This window comes from Mirounga leonina, unplaced genomic scaffold (assembly GCF_011800145.1).
Source record: "Mirounga leonina isolate KUSES-001 unplaced genomic scaffold, KU_Mleo_1.0 Mir_200, whole genome shotgun sequence".
NCBI classification, from domain to species: domain Eukaryota; kingdom Metazoa; phylum Chordata; class Mammalia; order Carnivora; family Phocidae; genus Mirounga; species Mirounga leonina.
Genome location: NW_023270503.1, coordinates 25337306 through 25361975, shown reverse-complemented (window position 1 = coordinate 25361975; position 24670 = coordinate 25337306). Strand labels below are relative to the sequence as shown.

At 56.3% G+C, this 24670-nt stretch overlaps 1 protein-coding gene across 1 annotated transcript; it reads right to left on the bottom strand.

The window, feature by feature from the left end:
* Nucleotides 1-184: 184 nt before the first annotated feature.
* ERBB2 (erb-b2 receptor tyrosine kinase 2) lies at nt 185-24273 on the bottom strand. Its single transcript, XM_035027029.1, has 27 exons — nt 24010-24273; nt 17460-17611; nt 16426-16639; nt 15289-15423; nt 14930-14998; nt 14622-14737; nt 14339-14480; nt 13112-13231; nt 12660-12786; nt 10974-11047; nt 10795-10885; nt 10409-10608; nt 9899-10031; nt 9717-9807; nt 8719-8879; nt 6503-6550; nt 4888-5026; nt 4681-4803; nt 4328-4426; nt 3865-4050; nt 3575-3730; nt 3384-3459; nt 2907-3053; nt 2398-2495; nt 2009-2197; nt 1476-1728; nt 185-1343 (listed from the first exon to the last, which is right to left on the bottom strand). Exons 1-27 carry the CDS (start codon nt 24080-24082, stop codon nt 973-975), a joined length of 3783 nt encoding a protein of 1260 aa, XP_034882920.1. The 5' UTR covers nt 24083-24273; the 3' UTR covers nt 185-972.
* Between the last annotated feature and the right edge of the window lie 397 nt (nt 24274-24670).

The window sequence follows — 24670 nt, the reverse complement described above, 5'->3', positions numbered from 1 at the left end:
CTCTCACAGCCAAGGCAATGAAAATGAGTCCCTTCTTTCCCCTCCCTCCTCTCCCCCTCCCCACAGGGAGGAAATAACCCCCATTCCGGTGGGTGGCCTTAGGAATTCATTTTTTCTAAACTAGAATGATCTGGTTGTCAAAGGGCTCTCAGATCATAATCCCAACTTGAAGATTTCCACACCCCCCACCCAAAAGCCAGGAAACAGAAGGATAGACTCCTCATTCAAGCTTTCTTGATTCCTAGCCACTTCCTCCAGGAAAAGATGACTTGAGTGTAAGTTAGGTGAGCAGTGTGGGTTGGCACAGAGCCACCCCAGACATAGGCTGGTGCCCAGCTGTTTTCCAAAATATATTTGCAAATGGAGAAAGTGGGTGTGGAGAAAGGACACCCTTCCCCCAACCCCAGGGTCCCACCCCTCTCCACAATACCCGCTCTCCCCGAGTCCTTATTTCATCTTAAAAAAAAAAGTAAAAACAAAACAAGAAAAGCACTCTGTACAAGAACTGGATCTGGGCAGCTTTGCTGCTCCCTTCTTCTGGGTGCAGAGCTGGATCTCAGGGACAGTCTCTGAAGGGGTTGCTCTTGTTCCTAAGACACTCCCTTGCAGCCTCCGCCCCTTCTAGGCCCAGCTTCCCTACGTCCTTCAGAGTCAAGATCTAGAATAAGAGAGCCAGGCTGAGCTGCTCCCTGTGATGAGGGACTGGCTGTGGCATCCATGGGACCCAAGAGTTGGCTGGGGCAGTACTCCAAAGATGGTCAAGACTCCCCAGTGCTGCCCTCTAAGCCAGCCAGGCTGGGCCCCTCTCAGCCACCTGGGATTTGAGGAGGAAGGAAGGTTCCTGGTATGGCAGGATCCCCTTGATGTGGGCCAAGGGCCCATTTCCTGCCTCATCCCGACTCAGGCCAGAAGTCAGGCCTTCCCTACTCCCTGAGGGTTCAGCGGGGCCTCGGCAGACTTGGGCCAAAAGGCTCACACTGGCACGTCCAGGCCCAGGTACTCAGGGTTTTCTGCTGTAGGGGTCCCTTCAAAGGTGCTGGGTGGAGAGCCCCGCTCTGATGGGTCCTGGTCCCAGTAATAGAGGTTGTCAAATGCTGGGCTGAAGGCTGGAGGAGGGTGGGGCTGAGGGGGAGCCCTGCCCCGGGGTGCCAAGTACTCAGGGTTCTCCACAGCACTCCCAAAGGCAAAAACGTCTTTAACAACCCCATTCTTGCCAGGGGAGAGAGTCTTGGGGGACAAAGTCTTGGGCCTTTCCAGAGTGGCACCGGCAGGTCGAGAAGGAGGCAGAGGGCCTTCTAGGGGCGAGGGGGGCTGCGGCCAAACCTCTGGCTGATTCACATATTCTGAAAGGGCAAGAGGAGGGGGCTTGTTAGGGGAAGGAACTCCTGTGTCCCAGCTACTACCATTGCCCCCACACCCCCAACTCCCTCCCCCACTTCCCTCCCAATCTCTCAGCTTGGGCCTGGATTCCATACCAGGCTGGGGGCTGCAGGTCAGGGGGGCAACGTAGCCATCAGTCTCAGGGGGCAGGGGTACTGTAGGGTCCTCGCTGTACCGCTGTAGAGGACTGGGGTCCTGTGGCGGGAGGCTGTGCAGCCCCTTGGCTGCCCCCATTCCCAAGTCGCCATCAAACACGTCAGAGCCAGCCCCCTCTGAGGGTGCCAGTGGAGACTTGGGGGGCTCCTCCTCGGAGGGCTCCAGTCCCAGTGTCACCTCACCACCGCCACTCTGGAGACAAGAGAAGGTTATGATGGGGTCATTCATGGATCTGGGATGGAGACTCCATGGGAGGTGACAGGGTCACAGGAGATAAACAAGTCACCATTGAGGTTCAACAGAGTCGCCATGGAGAGGAAGAGGTCAGGGGTTGGAAGGCAGTAGGAATCCTCAGGGATAATGGGGTCTCCATGAGAGGTGACTGTTGGGAGGGGTGACATAGGAGGAAGGGACCCTAGTCCATGGGGGAGTAAGTATACCCACCCACCACGGTGTGACCGAGGGCACTGACCCTGGTGGATGAGCTGCGGTGCCTGTGGTGGGCCGGGCCCCCAGCACCTGGGGCAGGGTCTGGACAGAAAAACCCCTGCTGGGGTACCAGGTACTCCTCAGCATCCACCAGGTCCCCCATGTCATCATCTTCCAGCAGCGAACGGTAGAAGGTGCTGTCCAACGGGCTGGCGGGGCCCAAGTCTTCATTCTGGGGAGGAGGGAGACAGTGTGGCGGCCTCCCCCCAGCCCCGCACACAGCCTCCCTAGGAAGGCTCAGGGAGGACAAGGTCTGACAAATCAGGCAAGGGCTGGGCTCAGAGGCCCACAGCCCGAATCCTCTCCCTTCCCACCCTCTGTGGGAGAGTGCTCTTTAGTCAGAGGCAGGGATGGAGCGGGAAGGCCCAATACCTGGATAACCACAAAGCGCTGGGGGTCCCTGGCCATGCGGGAGAATTCGGCCACCAGCTCCCGGAACCGTGGTCGACATTCGGAGTCTATCATCCAACCTGGGGGCAGGACGGAGCTCAGCATCTTGGTTCCAGTGGAGCCTGTGTGCGGCCCCACTCCTCCCTCTCCAGTCTGGTCTAGACAACAACACCCCACCCCACCCCACCCCCGCTAGTGGAGCCCGAGCCCCCGAGAGGTAGAGAAGAGGTCTTGTGACTCAGGTCCTGAGCTAGATCCTTTGAGAATCTCTACTAGTTTCCCCTTTCTATTTTGCATAGAAGTCTCTTCCTAGCCAGTCTTCTAGAGCTCCTCTGACTGGTACTGTAGAAGGGAAGTGAGACCCTTCTGAGGCTCCTTTAACCATACTAGGGACCCAGCTTGCTCTTGGTCCCCTCCCATCCCCCTTAGAGGCCCCTCCCCCCCGATCTCACACCCCTCCTCCAGGCAGGCAGCACAGCTCAGCCACGCACATTTGACCATGATCATGTAGACGTCAATGGTACAGATGGGGGGCTGGGGCAGCCGCTCCCCCTTCTCCAGCAGGTCAGGGATCTCCCGGGCTGGGATCCCATCGTAAGGTTTGGCCCCAAAAGTCATCAGTTCCCACACAGTCACACCTGGGGCAGAGATGGGGGTAGGGTTGGGGGGGTGCGGACAAGAGGACGCTTTAGTGCACTGAGCCCCAGAGGCTCTGCCCAAGAGCCTGGCACCACGGGGGAAAGGTGGGGGGGGGTGCAACACCGAGGGGCAGGAGCCACCCAGCCTTTCCCTAGTCCCAGGGAAGTGCACAGACCCTGGCAGCCCCTTCCTTCCCTCCCACATTCATGTCTCCCATTAATTCTCCCATTCCTGCTCTCTTCTTCCCTCCATGTCCCCCGCCCCCCCTGCCCCGGCCCCGGGCCACAGCTCCTGGTCCACCCCTCCTTCCAACCCTCCCGGCCACACACCGTAGCTCCACACATCGCTCTGGTGGGTGAACCGCCGGCGGAGAATGGACTCCAGCGCCATCCACTTGATGGGCACCTGGGAGAGCAAAGAGGTCCTCAAACTAGGTGTGGTGGGGAGATGGCTGTTCTTAAGAGTTCTCCCAGGGGCCAGACCCCACCCCACCTTGCCTCACTCTGCTCCCTCCTCTAACCTTGCCCCCATCCGCGTGGTACTCGGTCTCGTCAATGTCCAGCAACCGAGCCAGCCCGAAGTCTGTAATCTTGACATGGTTGGGACTCTTGACCAGCACGTTCCGGGCAGCCAGGTCCCTGTGCACGAGCCGAACGTCCTCCAAGTAGCTCATCCCCTGCGATCAGAGGCATCTATGTGGACCACACTCTGGCCGTATTCTCCCAGAAAACCTCCCCATCCTAGCCCTGTGTGGAGACAGAGGCTTGCCCCCAAGGACACCCGCAGAGCCCAGGTCCCCTAAGTACATACCTTGGCGATCTGCACACACCAGTTCAGCAGGTCCTGGGAGCCTAGGCGCCCGCGGTGCTCTCGGACATGGTCTAAGAGGCAGCCGTAGGGCATGAGCTGTGTTACCAGCTGCACCGTGGATGTCAGGCAGATGCCCAGAAGGCGGGACACATATGGGGAGCCCACGCCAGCCATCACATACGCTTCCTGGGGGCAAGGTACGCACTGAGAGGGGGTGGGAGACCACAACCCTCCAACCACCACGCACCCCTCTGAGGGCCGAGGCATCACTGGGGACCCTCACTCAATCCAACCCCGTCCGTCACAAACCAGAACCATGGCCCATAGGCAGAAGGTTAAAAGTCGAGGTTTGGGGGACCAAAGTGTCTCCTCAAACCCCAGTGAAGAGAGAGAGACCAGAGCCCAGACCTGCAGCCCGGGATTCCCTCCTATACTCCCGGCTGGAGAGGGTGGAGGGACTCACATCCAAGATTTCTTTGTTGGCTTTGGGAGATGTGTTTTCCCTCAACACTTTGATGGCCACTGGGATTTTCACATTTTCCCCATCAGGGATCCAGATGCCCTGGGCAGAGAGGAGGGTGTGAGCAGGAAGAGGACACACCAGATGCAATCTGTAGTCATCCAGAAGGTTCTTACTTGTGCTCCGAATGCCCTCCCCACCCTGGGGCCAACCCCATGATTTAGCCCCGCTCTCCACTCCCTTCCCCCTTGTTCCAGCCTCCAATCCACCGAACAGCACCAACCCCCTGCTCTCCACTGCCTTCCCCACAGAAGGCTTGGCCACACCCTGACGCATCCTCTGGGACCGCCCCTGACCTTGTAGACTGTGCCAAAAGCTCCGGATCCAAGCACCTTCACCTTCCTCAGCTCTGTCTCTTTCAGGATCCGCATCTGAGCCTGGTTGGGCATCGCTCCGCTAGGCGTCAGCGGCTCCACCAGCTGGGGTGAGGGGGGGCAGCGTGTCAGTGAGAGAGGCTGGGCGGCAGACCCCAACCCAACAGGGAGGCCCTCAGACTGCCTCACCTCGGTTTCCTGCAGCAGCCTCCGCATCGTGTACTTCCGGATCTTCTGCCGCCTTCGCTTGATTAGGATGCCGAGGACCAGCCCCACGACCACAGCCAGCAGAATGCCCACCACAGCAGCAATGATGGATGTCACGGGGCTGGGGGTGGGAGCCAGGGTTAGGGAGTGGGGACCAGGCTGGGCCATGAAGGGATGAAGGAGAGGCGTGCAGGTCACTGGTGTTTAGAAAGGGAAGGTGGGGGCGGGGGGGCGCCTGGATGGCTCAGGTCATGATCTCAGGGTCCTGGAATCAAGCCCCCTGTCGGGCTCCAAGCTCAGTGGGGAGTCAGCTTGTTCCTCTACCCCTCCCCCGCTCATTCTCTCTCTCTCTCTCTCTCTCAAATAAATAAATGAAAATCTTAAAAAAAAAAGGGGGGGGGAGGGGGAGTTGGAAGGGCGACCCATGGACTCCATACTCTTTTTCTTACTCAAAAACCTCCCTTGGCTCCAACCACCTTGCTGGACACTGAGAGCTCTCTTTAACCCCATCTCCAAACTCTGTGCCTTCCCATGGCTCTGGCCTAGGACTCTGAAACTTCCTGACAAAAAACACCAGGGAGCTGGTTAATGTACACAAGTCCGGAGCCCCACTGCTGGCAACTCTGACGGTGGTATGGGGTGGGGCCCAGGAATGCGCACCCAGTGATTCTGATGTTTGAGCCAAATTTTTCACCCAGAGGTCATGATTTTCCACACCTCCCGGCCTTGGTGCATTCCGTTACTTCTGCCTGGACCCCCATTTCTCCATGGGGTCATCGTTCAAGACTCAAGACTCAGCTCATCCTGGGATAGATGAAGCTCCTGGGTGTTGACCCCACATCATCGCCTTCCTTGCCCCCCTCCCTTGCTTGGCCAAAGCCTGGTACGTCACAGACCTCTGGTGAATGCTTGTTTCACGGACACATTGCCGCAGACACACTCCAATCTGTTTTTGTCCCCAGAGTCTTTCCCAAAGCTCCCCACTGCCCAGAAATCAAGTCCACCCCTGTGGCCCAGTAGTGAGGGAGGGTCTATGCCCTAACCTGACTCGGACTTCACCCCTTCCTCCCTTCTCTGTGCTCACCCAATGGCCCACCACACCAGAACCTTCGAACAAACACAGCCTGGGCTTTCCTGACCCCTCCCCCACCGTGCCACCTGGCTGCTTTCTCCCTAATGCCCTGTTTCAGGGCCTGGCTCAAATGCCACCTCCTCCTTGAAGGCTCCCGCCACCCGGTTAAGACTTCATCATTCGCTCCAGTGCAGCTGTACTCTCTTCTCAATCTACCTTTTGTCCCAGGGGGTTGAACGCTGCCTGCGTCCCTTACAAGACATCTAGCTACTCAAGGGTGAGGAGGTACTGGGGGAGGGTCTTCGCCATCTTTTCCTGTTCTCCACCTCCTAAGCATCCTAAGGAGGTCCTCCATCCACTTGCTGAAGCAAACTGAAAGGGGAATCAATAGTGGAAGCCTCGGCTGGGAAGGGACAGGTGTCATGTCAGGAGACCGCCCCCCCTCCTCCCCCGCAGCAGTGACTACCCAGGGGCCAGTCGGGGGCTGAGGGGCAGCATAGGGTGTGTCCCGGGGACCGGGCTGACCTGGCTCTCTGCTCGGCAGGGCAGCCCCTCTCGTCTAGGTCCGCACAGCTGCAGGAGAGAGAGTCTCGTCAGCAAGGCTGGGAACCATCTCCGGGGCTCACTCCAGCCTCACAACCATCCCGGGATGGGTGTGGCTGGGTTATTACGCCGCTTGACGAAGGCAGACACGGTACTCAAGGTCAGCAGTGCTGTTTCTACCACCCCCAAGGGGATTCCTTCTCTGGCCTTGAACTCGCATTTCCTGCTCCCCTCCACCTCCCTATGGTAGGTAGGAACTGCAGGGCACTCAAAGGAGCACCAAGTCCAAAAGCTCAGCCACTTCCTCTGCGAAAGAATGCCAGGGTAGTAAACTGGCCCAACTTCTGCAGAGGACGGTTTGGCAATACCTAGTGAATCATGTCTGTGACCCGGCGGTTCCACCTGTCAGGATATACCCTAAACATGCCAACACCTGTATGCCAGGGGGCTTGCACAAGATGCTCACTTGTACATGGAGCTCAAGTGCAATAAGCTGCAAGAGAAAGGAAAAGAAAAGAGAGAAAGAAAAAGAAAGAAAAAAAAAGAAAGAAAATCAATATCCCTCAAACAGGGACATAGTTAAATAATACTACATCTGTGCTGCAGATGGAGTAGTTAAAAAAAATAGGAGGTAGATCCTTGTGCATTCACAAGAACGGACCCCAAGATACATAAACTGAGAGAAGCAAAGTACAGAACAGTGTGTAGAGCATGATCCCATTTGCATTAACAAATGCATGCACACAAACCTGACTGTATATGAGATGAAATATAAAATTGCTGTTTCTCGACCCTTTTTGATCTACAAAACAGCAATCTTACAGGACTCGACCTAATATAAATGTAATATATGTCTATGTAAATGTGTAGAGAAAAGCCTGGAAGGATGCACATACCAAAGTGAATCTGATGGTCCTCCCCAAGGGAATGGAACAAAAGGGCACATTTGCTCTCCAATATTTATAGTTTTATATTGCTGAAAATGTTCATCATAAGGATGTATTTCATGTGTCTCATGTGTAATTAAAGACAACTAAATGAAAAAAAAAAAAAGAATAGGGTAGATCACCATGTTAGGACATGGAAAAACATTGCAAGATTCTGTTAAGTGAAAAAAAAGCAGGGGCGCCTGGGTGGCTCAGTGGGTTAAGCGTCTGCCTTTGGCTCAGGTCATGATCCCGGGGTCCTGGGATCGAGCCCCACACTGGGCTCCCTACTCAGCGGGGAGCCTGCTTCTCCCTCTGCCCCTGCCCCCCTTCCTGCGTGTGCTATCCCTCTCTCTCTCAAGAATAAAAATAAATAAAATCTTAAAAAAAGAAAAAGAAAGCAATTTGCAAACAATATGTGTGGTCTATGATCCCATTTTAGTAAAAAAAAAATATATGTTAGAATGTGCACAGATAAAAACAATTCGAGAATAATATATATATTAACATATAGTTTATATATTATAATAACATATATGTTAGAATGTGCAAGAGTAATTATATATATTTAAACACATTTTTACGTTATAATAATATGTTAGCATGTGCACAGGTAAAAACTGGAGAAAAAATATTACAAATTATTAACAGTGGGGATAGAACTGTTAACGACATTCATTTATATTTCATGCTTTCATTTAAAAAAATTTTTTTTAAGATTTATTTATTTATTTATTTGAGAGAGAGAGAATGAGAGACAGAGAGCACGAGAAGGAAGAGGGTCAGAGGGAGAAGCAGACCCCCCGCTGAGCAGGGAGCCCAATGCGGGACTCGATCCCAGGACTCCAGGATCATGACCTGAGCCGAAGGCAGTCGCTTAACCGACTGAGCCACCCAGGCGCCCCTAAAAAATTTTTAACAAGGGCGCCTGGGTGGCTCAGTCGGTTAAGCGTCTGCCTTCGGCTCAGGTCACAATCTCCAGGTCCTGGGATCGAGTCCCACATCGGGTTCCTGGCTCAGCAGGCAGTCTGCTTTTCCCTCTGCCTCTCACCCATGCTCCTGCTCTCTCTCTGTCTGTCTGTCTCTCAAATGAATAAAATCTTAAAAAAAAATTTTTTTAACAACACGTGTTATTTTGAGGATCAGAAAAAAGCAGAAACAAAACTAAGAGACTCAGAATAAGCAAAGGCAGTTATCCCCCTTTTATAGTAAGAGCCCCAGAAAGGCTCCGGGACAAAGCTCTCCTTCCCGCAGAAAAGGCCCTCAACTCACGAGTGGGTGCAGTTGATGGGACACGGCTGGCACGTGCCCTCCTCATCTGCGAACTTCCAAATGGGCATGAAGGAGAGGTCGGGTTTCACACCACTGGGGCAGCGAGCCACGCAGAAGGGAGGGTCCTTGTAGTGGGCACAGGCCACACACTGGTCAGCCTCCTGGGAGGGGAGGAAGGGTTTGTAGGGGGCTGGCACTGACACCCCCAGGGCAGCAGGATCCGGCCCGTGTGTCCCCTTGGGGCTTCCCACAGCCACTCAACAGCACGTGCCCCCCCCACTCCTGGGACAGCCCAGACCTGCTGGGTCTCCCACCCCAGGTCCCAGGTCCCAAGGAACCAGAAGTATTACTTAAGATACAACAGCAAGTAATAGTAACTAATATGTAGCAAACCTTTCTTGTGCTTGGGCACTGCACCAAACCCTATTTTAAGTTCATGCTTACTACCTTCCAATGAGGTAGCTCCTCATGAGATTCGTTTTACAAATGAGCAAACCGAGGGACGCCTGGGTGGCTCAGTCGGTTAAGCGTCTGCCTTCGGCTCAGGTCACGATCCCAGTGTCCTGGGATCGAGTCCCACATCGGCCTCCTTGCTCAGCAAGGGGCCTGCTTCTCCCTCTGCCTGCCTCTGTCTCTCTGATAAATAAATAAAATCTTAAAAATATATATATATATTTTTAAAAAAAATGAGCAAACCAAGGTTGCAAGCAGGGCCTGGATTTGAATCCAGATAGTCTTGATGCCTAAGCGCATAGGTCTGACCACCTTGGCACAGCGACAGCCAAGCACACAGGCCCCCTGGGCCCCTTGCATAGTCCGAAGGGTCACGGGGTCCACCACACAACTCCTGCAGTCCCCAGCGTCCCCAGCCTACTTTCACCCTCCCGCCATCCAGGTCTGGACTTGGAACCCTCTCCTGAGACAGTCCACCAGACTTGGCCTTGCTTCCCTCCTGCCCTCGCTGCCCTCCAACCAGCTCGAGCCCACCGGCAACTCACCGCCCCAAAGCAGGTCACTGAGCCGTTCTGGGGCCGACACTCGGAGTGACACGGCAGACAGTACCTGTCCTTCACATATTCCCGGGGTAGCCTGATGGAGGGGGTGGCTGATGAGGGTGGGGGGGTCTGGAAGGAGCCCCTGTGCCCTCTCCCTGGCCGCCCCCCTGCCCCGCCCCGCATACCCCTGCAGTACTCGGCATTCCTCCACGCACTCCTGGCCCCGAAGGAATTGGCTGCAGTTGACGCACTGGGTGGGCCCCGGACCCCAGCAGTGCCCATGGGCGCACAGCGGGTAGCAGGCCAGGCCCTCGCCCACTGCAGTCAGTGAGGAGGAAGGGGTCAGAGGGGCCACTCAAGGGAGGTTCCAGGTCCAAGTGACCCAGGGGAGGAGGCTGGGGGGGGGTGGCGGCCGTGGCCCAGAGCAGTGGGCACAGGTGCTGGGCAATACAGGGGAAAACAAAGAGCTGATGTTCCAGGGCCAGAGAGGAAAGGGAAGGCAGGGACGCCAATGCAGTGTGGCAGGACCCAGCCAGAAGCCATGCCCAGAGGTCAAGCCAGCCAGAGCTGTGTCAGGAATGGGGCAGCAGGGACAGGCAGTCTGTATGAATCTGAGATTGCTGCCGCTAGGCCACCCCGGGCACCCCTGCGTGCTGGCAGACGGGGAGCGTGCGGTGCCGGGCTCCCTGTCTTACCGCACTCGGCCTCCGGCCGGTTGGCACTGTGCAGCAGGGCCTGGTGGGGGTTCCGGAAGAGCTGGTCCCAGGGCACCGTGTGTATGAAGCAGAGGCGGGCGTTGTGGTGGATGAGGGCCAGCCCACTGCCCAGTTCCCGCAGTGAGCGCAGCCCCAGCCAGCTGATGCCCAGCCCTTGCAGGGTCAGCGAGTAGGCGCCGCTGTGGGAGGAGTGCTCGGCTGTACCACGGACCCTCCCTCGTGGGCAAGGGCTGCCCTCACCTTCCTCCCGTCCCCAGCACACTCGGCAAGCTCCCGTGGGAACATCAGTGCTGGGGTCCCCGGGGAACAGGAGTGCCCACCACACCCAAAGCCTCTCCTCGGGGCCCCCCTTTCCTGGTGCTCACTCATGCAGAACTCGTCCCCGGATGACTCGCAGGTTCTGGAAGACACTGAGGTTAGGCAGGCTGTCTGGCCACGCTGAGATATACAGGTAACCTGCAGGGACAGGGGGAGGCTAGGGGTGTGGGCACAGGAGGAGGACCCCCAACCCCGTTGGAGCAGGATGCAGAGCGGCAAAGCCCACCTGTGATCTCCTCCAGAGCCTCAAACACTCTGAGCTGCTCAGGCTGGAGGGGGGCAGTGTTGGAGCCTGGGTCTCTAGAAGGAGGATTAGGAGAAGAGTTAGCAGGGCCAGGAAGGGGAGGGGGGGTGCATGACCCCAAGAGCTGGCCCAGCCACCCTTCCCCACCCCCCCTCCATTAATGACTTCACTTAAACCCTTTGCCCATCAAGCCCGGCTGTTTTCATCCTGAGTTTCAAAGCCCAGGCCCTAGTTTGGCAGGGTCTGTCAAAACAGTATTTATATCCTTTGATCTAGAAATCCTACTTCTAGGAATGTGGCCTAGACAGACATTGGCTCCTATTCCCAGAGACGCGTACAGCACAGAACTGTCTGTAAGAGCGAAAACTGAAAACCACCTAGATATCCATCAGTACAGGGGGGCTGTTAAATATAAACCCCATCTACCCTGACTATAGATGAAAACTAACATTTGAAGAGCACTTAAAAAAAAAGGGGGGGTACTCAGTGTCTGCCAGGCACTGTTCTAAGAGGGTATGAATATTATTAACTCATTCAAACGTTATAACCACCTTATGAGGTGCCCCCGTTCTACAGGCAGGTCACGTGATTAGAAAATGGGGGAGCCAGGTTTCAAGCCCAGGCCGCCTGGCTCCTGAGCCTGGGCTCTTAGCCGCTCTTAGCTGCACCTGCCCTACAGCTGTCGAAAGCACAAGGCAGCGCGACACGAAGTGCCATGACCAGCTCTCCAGGGCAAGAGGCAGACAAGGCTCACGATGAGCTCCCGCTTTAAGTCAAGCTCCTCAACAAAATTACTAAAGCTAGGTTTCTCTGTGTAAGTCCATGTACGTAGAAATGGTCCAGAACCCACACGAGCTGTAAGCAGTGGTTTCCTCTGGAAAGAGGAATAGAGCTGCAGAAAAGGTTAAAGGGAATTTTTTCTCTTTTTTTAATACGTATTTTTATTGAGGTCTAATCCACATACAATAAAACGCAATTTTAATGTACACTTTGAGAAGTTTTGACAAATGCATTCCCTCATGTATCCATGACCCCAAATGATACACAGAACATTGCCATCACCCCAGAAATTTTATTTTGTGTCCCTTTCCAGCCTCCCGCCCCCAACTCCAGGGACAACCACTGTTCTGATTTCTATCACCAGAGTGGTTTTGCCTGTTCTAGAGCCTCAGGTGAAGGGAACCGTGCCATGTGGCCAATCTCCTGCCTGGCCTATTTTGTGGAACATAATGTTTTTGAGCCTCATCCATGTTGTCATGTCTATCAATAAATAGTTTGTTTCTTTTTATCACTGAGAATTCCATTGTATACATATACCACCATCTATTTACTCCTTCACCTACTGATATACATTTGCATTATTTCCAGCTATTATGGGGGCTATTATGAATAAAGCCACTATGAATTCAAGGAGAATTTTACTTTGTCTGGATGGTTTGACTTCCATACAAGTAAGTGCACATTCGTGAAGAACACATCACTGATGAAAACAACCCCCCGCCCAGTCCCCACACCCTCTGGTCTCCCACTTGCTTCTTTTGCATTTCTGGCCTCCCGCCTCTGTCTCCCAGCATTCCCCAGAGACGCTGCCACTTCTGGGCCGGAGTCGGTGACCGTCCTGATGCTCCGCAGACCATTGTGCCCACCCTTCACTCCGCATAGTCTTACCCCTCAAAGCTCTCTGGCAGAAACGCCAGGCTCCCAAAGACCTTCTTGCAGCCGGCAAACTCTTGGATGTTGGCGCTGGTGACCGCCCTCACCTCCCGCAGGTGCTCCATGCCCAGGCCGTAGCACACTGTGGGGAGGGGCAGGCAGTGAAGGGGCCATCTCAGCCCCCACGTGGAGCACCAGGGCCTCAACCTCTGGGGCCCTCTCCACACCCCCGAGGTTTAGAGAAGACACCAGCATCTTCTAGCTCTACCAGCCCCCACATGCCCACTCACACACTGACAAGAGATATGGGGGAACGTGTGGGGCTGATCCAGGGAGGGCCAGGACAGACAGTGGAAGGGAAGGACCCCCAGCAGGGTCTGAAGAGGGACGGGACAGCGGGCTAGGCCGAGCTGGGTGTGCAGAGGGACAGGAAGGGCAGCCTGGCTCAGGGTGTGGCCAGCAGTTACCTCGGGCACAGGGCTTGCTGCATTTCTCACACCGCTGTGTTCCGTCCTCAGCCGTCACCTCTTGGTTGTTCAGGGGACAGACCAGGGTGCAGGAGCCCACGTCCGTAGATAGGTAGTTGTCTGAGGAGATGGAGACCGTGGGTCCATGTGCCCTGGCCCTTCATGCCACACCAATAGCCATGTCACCGTGCCCACAGTACAACAATATCGATCAATACTGAAATGCCCTTACTTGACATTCATCTACGCCTCACAACAACCCTATGTGATGGGCAGTGAGACTCCCATTTTGCCAAGAGGGAACCAAAGCAGTTTTATGTAAATTACTCAAGGTCATTGTGCTCTTAAGTGGAGAAGCCAGGAGCTGAGCATAGTCTGTCTCTGCATTTTGAACTCTGACCTACCACGGGGAGGATACGACCAGAACCCGAGAGCCCACTCCTATCTCCCAAGACAGGAAGAAAGAGGGCCCCACGTCCAAGGTCAGATCCCAAATGCACATCATAAAGAGGGGAGCTGTTAAATAAAATTCTGATCAATCTAGACTATTGAATAAAAATTAGCATTTATTTAAGAGTGCTTAGTATGTGCCAGACACTGTTGTAAGAGCTTTACAAATATTAACTCATTCAGGGGCGCCTGGGTGGCTCAGTCGGTTAAGCGTCCGACTCTTGATTTCTGCTCAGGTCATGATCTCAGGGTCCTGAGATTGGCCTGTACCGGGATCCGTGCTCAGCGGGGAGTCTGCTTGAGATTCTCTCCCTCTGCCCCTCCCCTTGCTCGCTCTCTCTCTCTAAAAATAAATAAATCTTTTAAAAATATATGAACTCATGGGGCGCCTGGGTGGCTCAGTCGTTAAGCGTCTGCCTTCGGCTCAGGTCATGATCCCAGGGTCCTGGGATCGAGCCCCACATCGGGCTCCCTGCTCCGCGGGAAGCCTGCTTCTCCCTCACTCACTCCCCCTGCTTGTGTTCCCTCTCTCGCTGTATCTCTCTCTGTCAAATAAATAAATAAAATCTTTAAAAAAAAAAAAAAAGAACTCATTCAAACGTTATAACCACCTTATGAGGTGCCCCCATTTTACAGATGAGAACATGAAGACACAGCAGGCAGGTCACATGACTAGAAAATGGGGGAGCCAGGTTTCAAGCCCAGGCCTCCTGGCTCCTGAGCCTGGGCTCTCAGCGACTGCTCTCAGCTGCCCCTGCTCGCCTCCCTGGCACTCACATGGACAGGCGGTCACACAGCTGGCCCCGAAGGTGTATCGGCCCTCGGGGTTGGGCATGGATTCGAAGGTGTCCGTGTTGTAGGTGACCAGGGCTGGGCAGTGCAGCTCACAGATGCCACTGTGGTTGAAGTGAAGGCAGGCCTGGGGGGCGACGAGGGGGACAGGGACAGGCAGCTGGTGGTCACCGGGCTGTTCTTCCCTGGGGTGCAAGGGGCAACAGGGCCGTAGCAGGTGGGGGGCCCCTCCCCTCGAGCCCACCCTGGGGCCCCACGGGGCACATACCAGGCAGTCCGAGTGCTTGGGGCCTGTGCAACCCGCTGCACACTGCTCGTGGCAGCAGTCAGTGGGCTTCGGGCCCTTGCAGCGGGCACAGCCTCCGGCACAGACCGTTCGCGTCACTGTCACACAAGGGGCAGGATGAGGCCGGGGCGGTCGCCCGGGCACCAGACCCTCCCTGGCCTCACTCTTCTGCCACGACCTCCCGCTCCAGGGAAGACGCTGAGGCCTGGTAACCCCCGCCCCCGCCCCGTGCCCCCTTTATTCCACTCGGCTCCCCCTGCCCCCAGATTCTAGGCCTCCCTAAGACTCACAGCTCTGACAGTCCCCGGAACTTGCTCCCCAGCAGTGGGGGTCTTTACAAGCTGGAGAACAGGGTGGGCCTGGGGAGAGAAAGAGAGGGTCTTTCCAGGAGGCAGAATGCACAGTGAGGGAGAGACTCGGCAGGAACAGAGGACTCTAGGCGCAATCTGGAAGCAGAGGGAGGCAGGACGGAGGGCCACAGAGATGAGGAGACACGGAGAGACTTGGCAGGGGAGGAATGGGGCAGAAAGAGGAAATGGGCAGTGTTAGGGCAGGGGTGGGGAATGGGGGCGGTGTACGCCAGGAGTTTGGGGTCGCCGGGCTGCCCGAGAAAGAGAGGAAGTGGCAGGCAGGGAGTGGCATGGCTTACAGGCCCGAGAGCGGTTGGTGTCTATCAGCATGAGCGCAAGCTGGTTGTTCTTGTGGAAGATGTCCTTCCACAAAATCGTGTCCTGGTGGCAGAGCTGTGGGTTCCGCTGAATCAAGACCCCTCCCTTCAGGATCTCTGTGGAGTGAGTAATAATCAGCGCCTTCCTTTCCTGCCTGGCACCTTCTGCCCTCCCATGGGACCCCCCTGACTTTAGAGGGGAGCAGGCCTCGTAAATCCGCCCCAGTTTCCCCGAGGATTAGAGAAGACACCAGCATCTTCTAGCTCTACCAGCCCCCTTCCCCACCCCCCACACACATGAACAACCTGGGATCCAGGGAGGGGTGAGTCGTCCATGACCCGGTCCAGATGTCCATGCCCCTCTCTCCTGTCCTCCCACCTCTACACCCTGTGCACACTGCTTCGTGGTTAAAAGAGACTCTGGAGGGCGCCTGGGTGGCTCAGTTGGTTAAGCGACTGCCTTCGGCTCAGGTCATGATCCTAGAGTCCCTGGATCGAGTCCCGCATCGGGCTCCCTGCTCGGCAGGGAGTCTGCTTCTCCCTCTGACCCTCCCCCCTCTCATGTGCTCTCTCTCTCATTCTCTCTGTCAAATAAATAAATAAAATCTTTAAAAAAAAAAAAAGAGAGACTCTGGAGTCTGAAAACCAGCCTCACCACTAACTAGCTATGTAACCTGGAGCAAGTCACTCATCCTCTGTAAATCTTTTACAGTTTTCTCATCTGGAAAAAGAGCGTAACATTGGTGCTGCCTTGCAAGATGATAGCACCAAGATGGGATCCTGTGTGCAAAGTAACCAGCCACAGAGTCTGGGATACTGTCAGCTCCGGGGCTGCCACATACAGTTACACAGGTTGTTCACTGTAGATGGGTACTCGGCCAAGAAGTGGAGAAACCCCAGCCTGCATCCTCATTATCAAACTGTGCAGGCTCATACAAGCTGTGACTTCCTGGGAAGAAGGGAAACCTTTTTCTGATCTTCACCATGGCACCTTCCCTAGCTCCACCTTCATCTGTCCTGAAGGGATATGAGTTCTAATTCCCATGAAGCCTCCCATGGCTAGAGGTGGCCCTTGCCAGCTCCCAAGAGTGAGAAAGTGTCGGTGACAGTGATGACTACCTGTGAGGCTTCGAAGCTGCAGCTCCCGCAGCCCTCCTGGGGCAGCCCCTGCCTCAGAGGCGCCCCCCTCGGGCGGCTCTCCATTGTCCAGCACGGCCAGGGCGTAGTTGTCCTCAAAGAGCTGGGTGCCTCGCACGATTCGGAGCCTCTGCAGCGGGACCTGTCTCACTTGGCTGTGAGCAATGAGCACGTAGCCCTGCACCTCCTGGATATCCTGGGAGGGAAGAGGGACAGGTGGGGCTGAGGCAGGCCTGGGCCCTGGAACACTACCAAGGCCTCCTCGGGGTTACCAAGGGCTTGGGGATCTGGGGCCAAGTCCCCGTCCACTGAGAAGTCCAGCTCTCTCGGGCATAAAGTAGAGATCAAGGACCCTCTCCACCTCCTCAAGCCAGATTCTGTAGGGTCAAGACAGATAACCACTCTGTGAACTGAGAGCAAGCGCCCCACCCTCTCTGCATCTCAGCTTCCTCGGCCGTGAAAGGAAAGACCCCGCATCATGCACGTGGCCCCACTCCAGGCCACGGTGACCACAACCCAGCAGGCTGGATCCCGCTCTCTCCCCTGCTCATGACCCTTTCATACACATTTCCCATTTGATGGTTTCCCAGAGGGGAGTCAAAGTGTGCTTATTGCTTCCAAAGCCAAGGGCCGAGACCACATTCACAGGCCTTGTCAGTAGCAGAACGGGATCTAGAACCCACATCTCTCAGCTGCCCGCTCGCCACCCCAGGCAGGACAGGGACAGCGGCTGGGGCAGGGGGACAGGGGGAGGGGATCATGCTGGCAAGAGAGCAAAAAAATTTAGCACAGAAACAGGGGCATCCACCCCGCGATGTCCGTGGCCCGCCACGTCACACAGAGGGAGTCAACTGGTCTTGCAGTAGAATAGACAGGGGGCAGACATCAGAAAGGACGTCCCAGTTGAGGAACCACAAGAGAGGAAAGGGAGGGCACCCTCTTCTCCCACCCGCTTGTCGGCATAGGGCTCCGCTCAGCTGGAGGCTGGGCCTGGCTGGATCACCCAGGGGCCTCACCTGCAGGAAGGACAGGCTGGCATTGGCAGGCAGGTAGGTGAGCTCCAGGTTACCCTGCACCACTTGACAGGCCTGGTAGAGGTGACGGAGCATATCCAGGTGCGTCTCGGGACTGGCTGGGAGCTGCAGCTTCATGTCTGTACCGGTACACACTGGTGGGAGGGAGGGCATGGGTCAGAGGGCACTGCCCAGGGAGCTTCTCCAACCTGGCGCCTCCTCTACAACCCCCCCCAAAGAGTCGTGCCATCTTGGACCCCTCTTCCCATGTCCCTTGCACCTGCAAGAGGCACAACAGCAAAAGAAGGTTTGCAAGTTGGGGAAGAGGAGGGATATCCAAGGAGAGGCCCCTTCTAACTTGGCCCATCCTGAGCATCCAGAGGGGGCCCCATTGTGCCAGCCCTGGGGAGCTTGCCCGCCTGATCCAGGGTGTTGGCTGGCAAAGAAAGCCTCCCTTTGTCCCAAAGGCCCGACTCAAGGCCAAGGGGTAAAAATCCCCCAAGAGAGGCCATGATGAATCATGAATCTTCTGGATACCCCCTGCCCCTCTCCCAAGCAAACAAACTCAGGGCATTCTCCCCACCCCATTCCAATACCACCCACATGCCAACCGCTTGGCAAGGGATATCCACCCCCACGATGCCACCCAGAAAGTAGGGAAGGAGGGTCAGCTAGAGTCATAGCTGGGGCATGGGGACCCCTAGGGGCCTGGTCACCACAGGGACCTCTGGAATTCCCCTAGGCAGAAAAAAAGGAGCATCAGACCCCAACAATGGGCATCCGGACCCGGGCTACGGATCCTGGGCCAGAGCGATGCCTCCTCTAAGGGCTCCGATGCTGGTACTTCACCCCGGCCTCCTCCTCAGGGCAGGGCTCCAGAACCAGCTGGCAGAATCTGTGCCACGAAACGCCTGCCACAAGGGCACCACGTCAGCCCTGCATACCTGCCCGGCGCCGGCCATCAGCCAAGGGGCATCGAGATGAACGGCCTCCCCAGCCCACCTGCACCCCAGCACAGTGTCCCTGAGACCGGAAGGGCCTACGAAGCCCAGGGACATAAGAAGGGGTACGCCACCCCCAGTAAGGGGCTACTGTGGACAGCCACTGGCACTGTGCCTGCCAGCAGGGGGGAGATTAAAGTGCCCAGTTGAACTCGTTTTTCTGCTCTGGTGAGAAGATGAATCACCTGGCGCGTCTTGCCCAGGAGGGTGTGCCGGGCGGAGGGGGGTGGCGGGTGGAGGGCGCCCCCAGAGACACAGGCCCACAGGTGCCGCACCACCTCGATTTCCTGTGGGCCGCCACCCCACCTCCCACAGCCTACAGGGGGACAGCGGTGGCTGACTCCAAGGTCTGACACCAGGGCTCCTGCTCTCCCAGCAACTTGGAGCCTGAAGTCCAATCCTAGGGGTGGGGGGGTAACAAGAGATACCCTCTGCCTCCAGAACGCTGGGCAAAGGCTGGTGGGGCAAGCCCCTCGGGTTCCTGCCTGCGCCAATGGGCCAGGAGCTGACAGCCTCCCAGTAAAAGCCAGAGTGGTCTCTTTTCCCACCCCTTTGGACAGATAGGGAAGGAAGCAAAGAGGGAGGAAGGAGAGGGCCCAGAAATAGAATTCAAGGGTCCCCCCCCCCAGACTCCCAAGAGAAACAGGAGCTGGGGGTGGCAGGCCAGGACCAAAATAACGCCCGCTGCTAGGGCCTCCTGCAGCCTCGGCAGCCTCAGCTGCTTTGTAGGCACAGCTGTCTTTAGGCCCAGACCCCAAAGCTCTGGCCCAAGCCCGGGACAGGGACAGGCAGAGCTGGGGGAGAGGCTGTCTCCACCCCCTGTGGCCCTCTGCCACCTCTGAGGGACACCAGCTGCAGCAACCAGGCAATAGGAAAACATCAACAATGGGAACACCGAGGGCAGCCACATTAACTGAGCACCTACTGTCTGTGGCCAGGCTGTCCGGGTGGAGCCTCATAACGTCCTCCAGAGGCTGGGACTGCAACCTCTGTCTTGCAAAGGAAGCCGAGGCCGACAGGGCTAATTCTCCTGAGATCATAAAGCTCGTAAGAGATAGAGGCGGGATTTGAACTTGAGTCTATCTGACTTTAGATCCTACATTCTTAACTGGACACGGACAAATTCCCCCCACGCCCGGTGCAAAGGGAAATACACACCAGGTCTATTGATGTCACTGATAAACATACAGGCTCTGGGCAGGGCAGGGTGGCTGGGCTGAGCTGAGGACCAGAGAGAGCGGTAGCCCCGCCCCACTAGTGAGTTTGTTTGTGGCTGATTTCAGTCTAAGATTCTTTAAGTGTTTGCAACAGGTGGTCAAATTGGTTCGGAGACCTACTCTCCCAGGGAGCTGGAGGCTTGCGGGAAAATTCCCCCACCAAGCTGACATGAAGCCAAGAAGGGCCTCTTGACACCTCCCCTACCTCTCCACCTCTGTCCCCTTCACCATGAAGCTCAGCCCCTCCCACCCACTTCCCTTCTCCTCACCAGTCTCCTCCTCTCCAGTCCTCACCAGTCCCCATATCCACCCAGCCTCCACTGATTTTCGGGGCGAGGGGTTGGAAGTCCTGTTCTACACAGGAGGGCTCTGGGTCTCCAGGACACCTGACTTTCAGGAGCCCCAGCCTCCAGCTCTCTGGCTCAGCACTATGAGGCAGGACCAGCCCAACACCAGGTAAGAGTTTGCTGGAAGGATGGATGGATAGATGGATGAGTGAAATCCATTCAAGAACTCCCAAACCAAAAGGGACCAGTTGAAGTAGTGGTGTCCACCCCTTGCTCAAAGGCTGTTCAGGGTCCTTCATACCCCTCTGGCTGAACTTCAGTTCGGCCCCCGCTCTGGGGGTGCTCTCAAGAGGGTTCCTTCCTCCCCACCAGACTTCAGCCCCAGATGCTTCCCTTGCTCATCAGCAAGAAATACTTCCTTTGGTTTCCATGAACACTTCCTGCACCCCCAAAACTCACCTCCCCCAGACCCAAAGGGTAAGGGCCCATTCTAGGGATGCCCAGAACTCAGCCACCACACACACCTGGTGTATCAAGGCCAATATCAGACGAGGGCCTGGGCTCAGGGTCATTAAACCAGAACCCTAGCCAGGCTGCTCCCGTGTGACCTTGAGCAAGTCCCTGGACCTCTGGGGCAGAGTCCATATCAGATTCATCTCTATGCCCAGCAGTGCCTGTGACTTTGTAGGCACTCTCAGTATTAATGACCTGAACTTGGCTGAAAGGATGGGATAATAAAACAATAACAACTCTTACTCTCTGCAGAGAAGTTAAATGACAGTTAAATGAGATAATCAAAAAGCAGTCTGTAAACACGACAAGGCTTTGTAAACAGAACTGAGGCAACACAAACATTGGCTATAGTAATTCTCCCACTCCTGAAGAGCACACACCCCTCGTCCTGTGTGGGCTCTCTTCCCAGGGGTGGGGAAGAAAGGTGGCCCCAGCAAGAGATGGAGGTGTCACCCCAGAGGGTCTTCCGACAGGCAAACAGTGTGGGGGGATCTCTTTCCAGATCATTTCAGCACCCAGGGGCAGGCACAACTGCCTGGGCCCTCCTCCAGCCCCCCCACCGCAGCCCCCTACTGGCTCCTCATGCTTCTACTCCAGCTGTCTCCCTCACCCACAGCCCTGCAGCCCCCCCTGGCTTCTGCCCTGTCCCTGCTCTCAGTGCCTTCAGGGCACGACAGGAAAGCAGGCATGGGCTGGACAGGGAGGGAGAGGACCTCGGTGGGCCCGGCTCACTCCCCTTTCTATAGCCTAGATAAAGGAGATCACTCACCCGAATTAGAGTAGCACCTCTACCCCAGTCTGGCTACCTGGCTGCCCCTGAGGCTTTGCTCATCCCATTTCTGTTGAATAGGATAAGACTTCAACCAACTCTTAATGCCTCCTCAGTACACATTATTATTGGGTCTAGACATATTTGGGTCACTAGGAAGCCTTGGATAAGTCACTTCACTTATTTGAACCGTGTGTACCCACTTCACTGGACTGTTGCAGAGATGAAATGAAACCGTCCATGGAAAAGAACCTGGCATATGGGAAGCACATCACACATTTTTTTTTTTATGTTAAGGCAAGATAAGTCATATAGCAGGAGTATGGGTAATTCCAAACCATGAGAAAATAAAAGGTGCCTTTGTATTTGGAATGTGATGTATTTTCTCTTTTCGCATTTCATTCTAGCTTTTCAACTGTTTTTTTTTTTTCCCTTGAACATTAAAATGAAGTTACTTTCCCCAAGTATAGTAAAAAGGAAGCTGCTGGAAGAATCGTCTGGGAATGAAAATATGAGCTCTGCAAGATAAGAAGTAGGTGTTTGCTGCACTTGACAAAACTTTGACCTCTAAGAACGGATCCTAGGGGCACCTGGGTGGCTCATTCGGTTAAGTGGCTGACTCTTGATTTTGGCTCAGGTCATGATCTCAGGGTCCTAGGATCGAGCCCCCACATGGGGCTTGGCACTCAGCGGGGAGTCTGCTTGAGATTCTCCCTCTCCCTCTGCCCCTCCCCCTACCTCCCCCCTCCCCCCCCCTTTCTCTAAAATAAATAAATAAATCTTTAGGAATGGATCCTGGCAAAATCTTGACCTTCTGGGTCCTCTCCGTCTCCTCTTTCTCCCAAATTCCCGCCCTAGCCCTCAGCCCTGGGATACAACAGGGGTGCTGGAGGCAGCTGGGCGGGGCGCTTCCATTGCAACCATTTTCTACCTGACACGCCCAACATCTGTCTTTGCACCCAGCAGTGCCCATGGAAGGGTGAGATCCACCTGAGGAGGCCCTAGTCGTCAGTGGGAGAACTGAGCCCTTGGATCCCAGCACTGCAGCAACCCAGGCCACCTCCACCTGCTCAACGCGCAGGCCCAGGTGAGGGAGGCAGCAGCTCGCTCTCACAGTGCAGCCCTGCCTCAGCCATCTCAGCAGAAGGTCAGGGCTGAGAAACAGGGAGAAGGATGGGCTCCCAGGAAAGTGGAGCCTCCTTCCTCAGAAAGAAGGCGTGGGGCCACCTCCCGCTGTTTACAGCAGATCTGGCCCAGCACCTTGAGCGAGTTCCTTGAGAGGGCAGAGTTCAGCGAAGTCCCCAAGCCAGCAGGGAGACTGCTGTTTGGCAACACAAAGCCCAGACACACACACAGGCCACACAACCCAGGAACACCCTGGCATAGACGTCCCTCAGATAACCCAGCAATGCTCAGACAGAGGGGCCCTCGGGCAACACACAGGACGACACCCACCCCTTCTCCAGACTCCCTGACCAACGGAGACCACCCACTACTCCCAGGACACTCTCATTTTGTCTTCCCCGCAACCCAGCGATGCAGGCAGCGGTGTCCGCCATTGTCCAAGGTAGACTGATACAGTGATTTCGAACGTGTGGTTGGGGGGGTCGCAGCGTCTGGGATCCAGTCTTGGACCCACCACTTCCTTGATGCTATTTAGCCTCTTTAAGTCCAGGTTTTCACCTGGAAATGGGAATACTAGTAGGACTCCTCTTGTAGGTTTGGTGTGAGGATTTAAAGGAGGGAATGCATGCAAACCACCATGCACCGTGCCTGGCCCAGAGTATATTTCCAGCCCACGTTAGCTTTAATTGTCAGTGCATCTAGATGGGCAAGTGGGGCTTAACCCACACTGCCTCCACCACCACGCTTCCCCCACACACAGCATGAAGGGAAAGGCAGGACAACCCAGCCCCCTGCTTACCCGCATCTGGCCCTATTTCTTTAGCTTTCCTTCTCCACCCCACCCCCCACAACTGCCCAGGAATCGCTCGCTTGAAACTCTGGCACTCTATGCCCCAGACCAGGAGACCCACCACCACCCCTCCGTGGCCCACGCTCTCCAAAAGTCACAAAGCGCACAGTCCCTGAGCTGGCCCTAAAGAAACTTGCTCAAAACAAACGTCTCCCCCTCCCCCCACCTCAGACTCCAGCATGAGGCAACTCTGCAGTCGGACCGGCCACTCTCTCCCGCCCGGCTCTGGCCGGACAGGTTGTTTTCCCCTCCACCCCCCACCCCCCCCCCACACCCCGATCCTGCCTGACGCTGGAGGAACTAAACTCTACCGGCTGCGGGGAGGGGGGCGGGGGGAGGGGCAGAGGGACCCCCCGAGGAATCCAGCCCAGTCCAGTCTGGAGGCGGAGGCTGCCAACTGGAAAGGCTTTGAGAAAGTTTGGAGGGGCTCAAGAAAGGGGAGAAAACACACACACACACACACACATCCCACGCAGGGCAAACTTTCTGAACAATTTCAGAGAACTTTTGTGACAAGTTCCCAGAGCCGTCGCGGAGTCCGGAAAGCGCCAGTCTCTTGACTGGGACAGCTAGAGCCGCTTGGGCGTCCTCGCCCCCTGCCCCACCTTCCTTTGGCCCCCTCCCTGCCGAGGCCGGCGGCCCGGCGCGCCGGGAGCGTCCGAAACTGCGGATCGGGAAGCTCGTGTGGCCCCCTCTGCCCCCGCCTGCCCGGGGACTTGGGCGGGGGGGGGGGGGGGCGCCGGGCTGCAGGGTCGCGTCGCTGCTCCGCGCCCTCCCCACGCCAGACCCACCTTGGGTGCCCGCGGCTCCGCAGGGCAGGAGGGCGAGGAGGAGCCCCCAGCGGCACCAGGCCGCCAGCTCCATGGTGCTCACTGCGGCTCCGGCCCCATGGCTCGGGCTGGACCGGGCTGCGAAGGGGCCGGGCGGCTTGCCGCGGGGCTCTGCTTGGCTCTCGGGGCACGACGCAGGGGACTCTCAGCTCCACAACTTCATTCTTGTACTTCCTCAAGGCAGCCCTCCTCCTCCACCTCCTCCGCCTCCCGTGATTGGGAGCGAGCGCGCTCACGGCTCGCCCCCCCACCCCCTCCACCGCATTCCAGCGAGTCCCTGGGAGTGGCAACTCCCAGCTTCACTTTCTCCCTCGGCGCGCAGGCCTGGGGTGCGCCCCTCCCGGCGCCCGGACGCCGGGGTTGCCTGCGCGCTTCTCACGCGTTCCCACGGAGCACCCTAAGGCAGGGGACGGCGATCGCCACCCCCCAACACACCCACACCGGGGGGGGGGGTGTCTGGGGCAAATGCTTCAGGCTGCCATCCTTAACGTTCCTTTAAGTCGCAGGTTTTACCGTAGACGTTCCCGGCAAGACGTTTGCATCCTACTCCATCATACGCCTATTTTTAAAAGTATCAAATACTGGTTCTCCCACCACATCCTCAAATCAAATTGATAGTAGA